General features: G+C 44.8%; 1 protein-coding gene across 1 annotated transcript; it reads left to right on the top strand.

The window, feature by feature from the left end:
* Window positions 1-6,383: 6,383 nt before the first annotated feature.
* On the top strand, window positions 6,384-7,322 carry LOC144259664 (olfactory receptor 52B2-like). The gene has a single exon (XM_077807968.1). The coding sequence runs from the start codon at window positions 6,384-6,386 to the stop codon at window positions 7,320-7,322; it is 939 nt and encodes a 312-aa protein (XP_077664094.1).
* The last annotated feature ends 2,635 nt before the right edge of the window (window positions 7,323-9,957 follow it).

The raw sequence follows: 9,957 nt of genomic DNA, 5'->3' as shown, positions 1-9,957 counted from the left end.
GGAATTGTTTGGGAGTCCTGGCCAATCTGAACATCAGGGACTTCACAGGGAAATGATAAAGGTCACTGCCCAGCACTCTGAGTGTCAGAGATGTGAGATTCATACACTGATTCTCAGGGCTCTGCCTCCCTGTCGCTGTCAGTTTATTTCCTCTCTCTGTCAAGCAGGATTTTGGTGAGTTGCCTGTTTCTGCATTAAAGTTAGTGGTTAGGGCTCAGGAAGGGTTCCAGGTTGATGTCACAAACCATCTGGGCAGGAATTCACCAGTACAGTGACTTAAATTGTTTAGCATTATCAGAAAACCAAGTGATTTAGCCGGTACAATTGGAACATGTATTGGATATAGTTTAGAAAAATATTTGATTTTAAGATCATTTCCTTGTCTCTTAATGTGTCCTTCTATCTGCTCTAGTACCTTTCTTTTTGGGGGGTCCTGTAGTTTTTTCTCTGATTTGCTCAAGTTTTCAAATTCATCAACTTTACTACCTTATTAGGAAGTGCAGCCAAGGCCTCTGCAGTGGTTATCTCTGTTACCAGAGGGTTAATCACAGGAATTGGTCAGACACTGACCAGATTCTGCTCTCACATTCTGCCTTCAGTGGGTCACTCCAAATTGGCATTGGCCCCCCTGAAAGCAAAATCAGGGCCCATGTGTTTTGGAATCCACATCTTTCATACTTGGTCTCAGAAAGCTACGTAAACTGGGGGTGGGGGGTGGGTCCTTCATACTCTTTCTGCACCCTAACAGAATAGCTTTCTCTGTAGCATGACCAGGAAATCTATAATTTCCGCAGCTCAGAAACAAAAGTTAAACAGTTTAAAGGGAGAAATTTTGGCCCATTGAGATGACCCTATATTCACATGTAGGGACTTAAATAAATGACCTGATTTACAACAACCATGATTCTCCAGTGACTTCAGCTGCAGAAGTTCTGTGGCCTCTATGGATGGGTGAGCTCATTTGGACCAAAGAAGAACTGACAGGAGAGTTGCTCAAATATTAAACCTACAGGCTTAGAGGTTCAGGATAATTAGAAGAACAATTCTTTTTGTTGGGGGCAGAGAGGGGTCTGCTCTCTCTGTACCCCTGCATCTCTGGTTCTGGAGAGGAAGAGAAGAATCAAAAGGCAGTAAAGAGAAAAGCATGTTTCTGGCTCAGAAGAAACCAGGTAGGGTTGGAAATCTCATCTGGGCAGATCCAGGTCTGTGTGTGCGTATGGGGGGACGAGGACGTGCAATATCCAGATCACAGTGGCACTGTAGCAGATTGTCTCTGATACCACCCCACATCTGGACCATCCTTCCTCCTGTTAGGAACCACACTACTGCCTCATAGTAACATCATCAATTGCTAACATGGAAAAGCAGCCTCAGGAAGGGGTGTCCGCATTTCTAATGGGCTGCAGTACGTTAATGCTTTGTGTCATTTTGAAGAGGAGTGGCTCACACTGGCTCCTCTTAAACTTCCTGTCCTCTTTCCCTACCGCCAGGTCTGTCCCGCTCTCCTTCCCTGCACAGGCTGAGCTGCTGCTGGGGTTTCCTTTGTCTCCCAGAAAGGCAGTCCAGGCTGATCTCCCCCTTTTCCACAGTGCAGGCCGACACTGAGTTTAACCTTCGTCTGAGGAGCTATTTCTGTGAGTTGTCATTGTAGGGTCTGGCACCTGGTTTTGGTCTTCAGTGAGGGGTATAACTGTGTGACAGGGCTGAAAGTTGTGGGGTGGGGAACCTACATGAACAAGTGGCCAGCACTGGGGGTTCTGGGGATGAATCGGGGGGTACATGGGCAGGCGGGGAGCACTGAGGTTATGGGGCAAGGAGCAGGGTTTACATTGACAGGCAGGCTGCACTGAAGTTTGCGAGGGCATGGCGGGACCTTTCTTTGTCTGGAGTGTATTTTGGGGTGGGTGTCAGAGTCTCTTTCTCTTGCCAAACCACAGAACTGCACTCCAGGTGTCACGAAGATTACTCAGCTTGCTTCCCCAATTGCTGTTGTTGAATGTTAGTTAAGTAACTTCAATTGATCTTCCTACTGGTGAAGTGACTGATCTTTGCTCTTCAGTTGGATCAATCTCCCATCAGACTCTGACACACACCCCCGCCCCCCACGTCTGTATCTGCTTCCCCAGCTCCAATTCCAACTGCGCCGATTCCAACAGCACGCTGGTCACCAGTGTCTTCTCCATGCTCCCCAGCCCTCCCTGGCACCCACAACCTCTGCGCCGCCCCATGCTCCCCACAACTCCTCCCCTGCTGGGGGTGAGGGGCCTCTAATCACACCTGTAGAGCTTCTCTTGTTACACCCATACTCACTGCAGGGTGCTTCAAAAACTGCCACACGGGAACAACTGGCAATTTGAGAAGTATCCACGTTACATAATGAGAGCGGTAACTATGGGAAATGTGAGGGCCTAGATCAATGCAGCTGTCATGTGCAGGAGCCCCTGAAGGCTGACTGAAAAAGTGCGCCACTTGGACAGAGACAGTAAAGAAAGGATTCTCTGGGACCATTTGCCAGCCACCCCTCTTAGTCATTAATAGCAAGGGTTGTACATTTATTCCTCAGTGCAGAGATTTCATGGCTCAAGTCATAATTATTCTCACCTAAAACATTCATCCATGCAGTGCCTCATGGGATCCCACAGCCTCATCAAATATTCAACCAGTGTAACACTTCCAAGGCGTTGCAGTCTAATGACCATTTGTCTGCATGGGGCTAAATTCAGCATGGTCACAAATAGAAAAAAATGCCTTCAGTAATTTCAGGCACTAACTTTCAGGCAAAATACCTCCAGCTGACTCATGGGACATGCTCATAGATTCCAAGGTGAGATGGGAATATTGCGCTCTTCTTGCCTGTATAACACAGGCCTGAAAATTTCCCAGAAGAGAAGAGTTCCCAGAAGTCACCTACTACAGGACAGGCCTAACAAAGAAAATAACAGAACGCCACTAGCTGTCACCTTCAGCCCCCAACTAAAACCCCTCCAACGCATTATTAAGGATCTACAACCTATCCTGAAGGATGACCCATCACTCTCACAAATCTTGGGAAACAGGCCAGTCCTTGCCTACAGACAGCCCCCCAACCTGAAGCAAATACTCACCAGCAACCACATACCACACAACAGAACCACTAACCCAGGAACCTATCCTTGCAACAAAGCCTGTTGCCAATTGTGCCCACATATCTATTCAGGGGACACCATCAGAAAGACTAATCACATCAGCCACACTATCAGAGGCTCGTTCACCTGCACATCCACCAATGTGATATATGCCATCATGTGCCAGCAATGCCCTTCTGCCATGTACATGGGTCAAACTGGACAGTCTCTACGTAAAAGAATAAATGGGCACAAATCAGATGTCAAGAATTATAACATTCATAAACCAGTCGGAGAACACTTCAATCTCTCTGGTCACGCGATTACAGACATGAAAGTTGCGATATTACAACAAAAAGACTTCAAAACCAGACTCCAACGAGAGACCGTTGAATTGGAATTCATTTGCAAATTGGATACAATTAACTTAGGCTTGAATAGAGACTGGGAGTGGCTAAGTCATTATGCAAGGTAACCTATTTCCCCTAGTTTTTTTCCTATCCCGCCTCCCCCCGTCCTCAGACGTTCTTGTTAAACCCTGGATTTGTTCTGGAAATGGCCCACCTTGATTATCATACACATTGTAAGGAGAGCGATCACTTTAGATAAGCTATTACCAACAGGAGAGTGGGTTTGTGTGTGAAGGGGCTGGGGGGGAAGAACACCTGGATTTGTGCTGCAAATGGCCCAGCTTGATTATCATACACATTGTAAGGAGAGTGATCACTTTAGATAAGCTATTACCAGCAGGAGAGTGGGGTGGGGGGAGAGAAAACCTTTTGTAGTGGTAAACACCCATTTTTTCATGCTTTGTGTGTATAAAAAGTTCTTCTATACTTTCCACAGTATGCATCCAATGAAGTGAGCTGTAGCTCACGAAAGCTTATGCTCAAATAAATTGGTTAGTCTCTAAGGTGCCACAAGTACTCCTTTTCTTTTTGCGAATACAGACTAACACGGCTGTTACTCTGAAAAGGGTCACACTAGGAGCTCATGTTTATCTATTTATCCCTTTTCACCCCAAAATCTTCTTCAAAATCATTTTGTTTCCCACGATAGTCCTCCGTCGCGTTAGCATTGCCTACATTCCTATATGTCGATATAGCTATATTAGAACATGCATTGTTTGCTTTGACCCAGTTCACATAACAATCCAGATTGCTCTGAAACACTGAACTGTCCGCTTCATTATTTACCATCCCCCAATTTCTCTTTCATTGTCAAATCTCATCAATATTCAGGCATGAGAAGGATAAGCAGATGAAAGTCTCTGCTTACACTTGTCAGTTAACACCTGCAACTTATGTCTCAGGCAAAGCTGGATGCCTGCAAGAAAGTCTCTCACCAAAAGAAACAAGGAAAGTAACAGAGGTGCAGCCTTTAGCCCTAAATACCAAGACCTTTGTGCCCTTCATGCCCATTCTGTTAAGCACAAGGTCATAGCCCAGCATGATAAAATAATGTCTTTCCATGGTGGAGACTTGGCTCCTCTCCAACATAGACATGGCCTTGTGAATCAGACCTATGGTCAATCAAGTTGAATTTCTTCTCTCCAAAAGTGACAGCCCCACATGCTTCAGTAGTAGGTGGATGGGGTGGAATGACTTGACCATCAAGAGTCTGTGACCCTACTGCCTGACAACTAAAGTTTTGCGTGTGCTCTTTTTCGGATAGGCTTTAGAAAATACTTATTTAGCTCTCACTATTGCCACTGGAAAGTCTCACTATCCATGGAAATGTCCAAACTCTTCCTGATTCTTCCTTATCTCATGGCCTCAACTACTTCTTCCGGTAGGCGTTCCTCAGTCTATTTAGGCACTGTCATAAATATAAAGGGAAGGGTAAACCCCTTCAAAATCCCTCCTGGCCAAAGGAAAAATCCTCTCACATGTAAAGGGTTAAGAAGCTAAAGGTAACCTCGCTGGCACCTGACCATAAGGACCAATGAGGAGACAAGATACTTTCAAAAGCTGGGAGGAGGGAGAAAAACAAAGGGTCTGTGTCTGTCTGTATGATGCTTTTGCCGGAGACAGAATAGGAATGGAGTCTTAGAACTTTTAATAAGTAATCTAGCTAGGTATGTGTTAGATTATGATTTCTTGAAATGGCTGAGAAAATAGCTGTGCTGAATAGAATGACTATTCCTGTCTGTGTGTCTTTTGTGTAACTTAAGGTTTTGCCTAGAGGGATTCTCTATGTTTTGAATCTAATTACCCTGTAAGGTATCTACCATCCTGATTTTACAGAGGTGATTGCTTTTTACTTCTATTAAAAGTCTTCTTGTAAGAAAACTGAATGCTTTCTCATTGTTCTAAGATCCAAGGGTTTGGGTCTGTGGTCACCTATGCAAATTGGTGAGGGTTTTTACCAAACCTTCCCCAGGAAGTGGGGTGCAAGGGTTGGGAGGATTTTGGGGGGAAAGACGAGTCCAAACTACGTTTCCCAGTAAACCCAGATAAAGTTTGGTGGTGGCAGTGGAAATCCAAGGGTAAAATAATTTTGTACCTTGGGGAAGTTTTAACCTAAGCTGGTAAAAGTAAGCTTAGGAAGTTTTCATGCAATTCCCCACATCTGTACCCTAGAGTTCAGAGTGGGGAAGGAACCTTGACAGGCACTGAGTGAAGAAAGCATTCTTTATTCATCTATTGTGGTTTTTCCACATTTCAGTTTAACTGAATGTCCACTTGATCTTGTTTTATGAGACAGGGAGACACATTCTCGATCAGCTCTCTACCAGTCAATATTTTATAGACTCCCCTCTTATTCATGTCATTTGTAAGTCAAGAATCCGAGTCTTTACCACCTCTCTCCATATGACATTTTCCCCTGTCCCTTGGGCATTCTCGTTGCCCTTCCCAGAACCCCCACTATTCCTGCAATATACTGTGTGAGAAGGGTGAACAGTAGGAGTCCAGAGGAGGGTAAAACATTGACTGACTGATCTCATTGCATTATATTTTCTGTACGATTTCCCATCCCACTCCTCCTGGATTTCAGTGTTTTGCTGAGTTTCTCTCCATGCTTGCACTGAGAGCAGGGTTTCACATGGTTTTGTTTCCTCCATTTGAGGACTTCTCTACACTTGACTATAATCAAAATAATCATGTATCAACTATAAATGTTCTCACCTCACTTCTCAACCCCTTTTCTTGATTATTAATAACTATCAAATATTTACCCAACTATTTGTTATAAAGTGTGTAACCCCACTCACTCTTTTCCTCTGTCTTCACAGGCACCTTGAACATTTCTGAGCCCGACTGAAAAATTGAGAACTTCATGACAGCTTTCAACCTCACCCCCTCTGACCCTTCAACATTCATCTTAATGGGCATCCCTGGCCTGGAAGATGCTCATATGTGGATTTCCATCCCTTTCGCAATGATCTACATTACCGGCCTTTTGGAAAATTTCATGCTTCTATTTGTTGTAAGCAAAGAGCAGACCCTACACAAGCCAATGTACCTGCTGCTATGCATGCTGGCACTCACAGATATCACCACGTCTACCTCTGTTGTGCCAAAAGCACTGTGCATATTTTGGTTCGATTTGAAAACCATTACTGTGCGTGGCTGCCTCACCCAGTCATTCTTCCTTCCCTTGGTTGCTGTTATGCACTCAAACATACTCGTGACAATGGCCTTCGATCGCTATGTTGCCATATGTAACCCTCTGAGATATACCATCATCCTCACCAAAGGACGAGTAGCTATGCTAGGGCTTCTAGGTTTGATCAAATCTGTTCTCTTCGTCCTGCCTCTGCCCTTGCTCCTGACCAGGCTGCCATTCTGTGCAAACCACATTATTCCCCACACACACTGTGAACCTATAGCTGTGGCAAAGATATCATGTGGGGACATCAGAGTGAACAGCATGTATGGCTTGGTGATACTCTTTCTAATCATCGGGTTAGACCCGATGCTCATTGCCCTGTCCTATGGTCTGATCATCAGGGCCGTCCTCAGAATCTCCTCCAATGAAGTCCACCAAAAAGCACTCAACACCTGCACAGCCCACATCTGTGTGATACTGATATACTATACTCCTGGCTTCTTCTCCAGTCTGGCACACCATTTTGGTCAGGGCATTGCTCCCCACGTTCACATCATCTTGGGTGACCTCTATCTCCTCATCCCTCCCATGCTCAACCCTATCATTTATGGGATCAAAACCAAAGAGCTTCGTGACAAATTGTGCAAATACACCTGCAGATGGTGATCACCTGAGACACTGATGTTAAGCCTTGTGACAAGAAGGGAAAGTCTATCTCCTCATTAATCAAGGGTGCTCTGTCCCAGTTTGGCTGAGCTCAGCATTGTGGAAGTTCAGTCTGAGAAGTTCCTCACATCTAATGTCTTATCACTCCATCACCAAGCACAGCTCTCTCCATTTTGAGTTCCCTCTCTCTGACCATCACCTGCACTCTTTCATTGTCACCCATCATCCCCAAACCCTCACACACTCTCTCACTTAGCCTTTCCATGGCTCTGACACTATCAGGTTGTGAGGGGTTAGATCACAGAAACCCCTTTGGAAATTGCCACCTGATGTGTTGAGACTACCCCTGAGCCCGTTTTCCCCGGCAGCTTGGGACTCCAGTACCTTGCCTTATTTGAGCCAGACATGCTGGCCTATTGCAAACACAGACCAAGGTCTGAACAACGTCCCCCAAAAGCTGCAGACTTAACTGAAAACAGCTTAAGAAGAGCTCCTGTCTCCAACACTCAGATGCTCCCAATGGGGTCCAAACCCTAAATAAACCTTTTTTACCCAGTATAAAGCTTATACAGGGTAAAATCATAAATTGTTCGCCCTTTATAACATTGATAGAGAGATATGCATGGCTATTTCCTCCCCCTTCCCCCCACACCCCAGTATTAATACACACTCTGGGTTAATTAACAAATAAAAAAGTGATTTTTATTAAAGACAAAAAGTAGGATTTGAGTGATTCCAAGTAGTAACAGACAGAATATAGTAAATTACCAAACAAAATAAAATAAAAGACGAGTCTATGCCTGATACAGTAAGAAAGTGATTAGAGATGAAACCTCACCCTCAGAGATGTTCCAGTAGGCTTGCTTTACAGACTGTGCTCCTTGTAGTCTGGTCCAGCAATCACTCACACCCCCGTGGTTAATGTTCTTTGTTCCAGTTTCTTTCAGGTATCCTTTGGGGGTGGAGAGGCTATTTCTTGAGCCAGCTGAAGACAAAGTGGACGGATCTCCCAGGGGTATAAATAGATTTTCTCTTGTGGGTGGACACATCTCCCTCCTCCTGTGTAGAATCCCAGCTCCAAGATGGAGTTTTGGAGTCACATGTGCAAGTCACGCATCCATGCATGACTCAGAACTTATAGGTACCAGCCCTGGTTCACATGCTACCTTGAATGTCCTTAGGTAGACTTCTTTATGTGGATTGGAGCCTTCCAGGATCTATTGTCCATTAAGTGTTTCTTCATAGGGCACTTAACTTGAAAATTCCTTTCTAAAGAAGCTGCCCAAATACCTTACTAAGGCTACTTAAAATCAAACAAGTACACAGCCAATATTCAAAACTTCAAATACAAAAATGATATATGCATACAAATAGGATGAATAGATTCAGTAGACCATAACCTTTGCAGAGATATGTTACATGACATATGTAGCATCAGAGATATTTCATTTCATTATCTGGCCAAATTACACACATCTACACACTGCATTGGTGCATGAATGGATCTGTGGAACTCATTGCTGTGAACACTTGAAGCAGTGCTTACGACCTGATTCCATACCAAGTCATTACGCTGGTTTAGGACAATACCCCATTCCAATTTGGATATTCAATGGACTCATGATATTAACAAAAACCTGCAAAACTTGTAGGAGCAGCTTGATGGAGCAGCCAACAATTGGACACATTTACAATATATTCCCCAGAATGGTGTTAAAAGAATCTTAACCCTGCCCAAAGACGAGAAGCAGTGCTTCGGGTGGTGGCCCAGATGATGGACAACATTACAATGGCCAGGGCTCAAAGTGTAACTGTGGATTATTGTGGCTATTGGCCTATTATTACATATACTAATTCTGCAATGTGTATTGCGGTGGTTAAGGAGGGCACAGATCCATAAAGCACAACTGCTAATTGTAACCCATAGAGCAATGTAGGCCCTCCACCACAGTCTAGCAGATTCCCGGGACCCAACCTTCTCAGGCCCATTGCTACGGGAAGTCTGGGACTCGAATTGGAATCCTTGCAGTATGCCAGTAGGGGGGACGGTGCAGAACCGCATACTGCACAGGGGGTAGTGGGGCAAATGGAGCATGGACACATTCCACCTCGAGCAGGAAATGTGCCGCCGTGTGGCCTGTGCCTTTCCTGGGACACCTGGGCAGGAGGGTCCCAGAAGAAAAGAGAAACAAAAATCAGGTGGAGTGTTAGAAGTGCTCGTGACAATGTAAGACTCAGGCCTGTATCATTGCCTGAGATAGAATTCTGGGGCTTGTTTGACCGTTTGATTTTTGATACACTTATATCTGTATATCCTTATATCTGATGCCAATGCGTGTGACAACAGGCCAAAGACACTGTGTGTGTTGTTTCTGCCTAGCCAGATGGATTAGTTCATATAATGGAACAGATAAGATAATTATGCCTCCAAGGAGGTGGGTGGTCGGGACAGAGGGAAACTAGGCTCTGTGGTATCAGAGCTGGGAAGGGACACTGGGAAACAAGGCTTTGTGGTGTCAGATTTATGGTACACATGCTTGTAACATAAATAAGCATCACATTGCCTGCACTTGGGACTTCTGGTCTTCTGCTCTCTCTCTCTGTGTGACAAGAATCAGGTGAGAGGGTGAAGGAA

The sequence above is a fragment of the Eretmochelys imbricata genome, chromosome 1 (genome assembly GCF_965152235.1).
Source record: "Eretmochelys imbricata isolate rEreImb1 chromosome 1, rEreImb1.hap1, whole genome shotgun sequence".
Classification (NCBI taxonomy): Eukaryota; Metazoa; Chordata; order Testudines; family Cheloniidae; genus Eretmochelys; species Eretmochelys imbricata.
The sequence above is the reverse complement of the archived record's forward strand: the minus strand, read 5'-3'. Positions and strand labels throughout refer to the sequence as shown.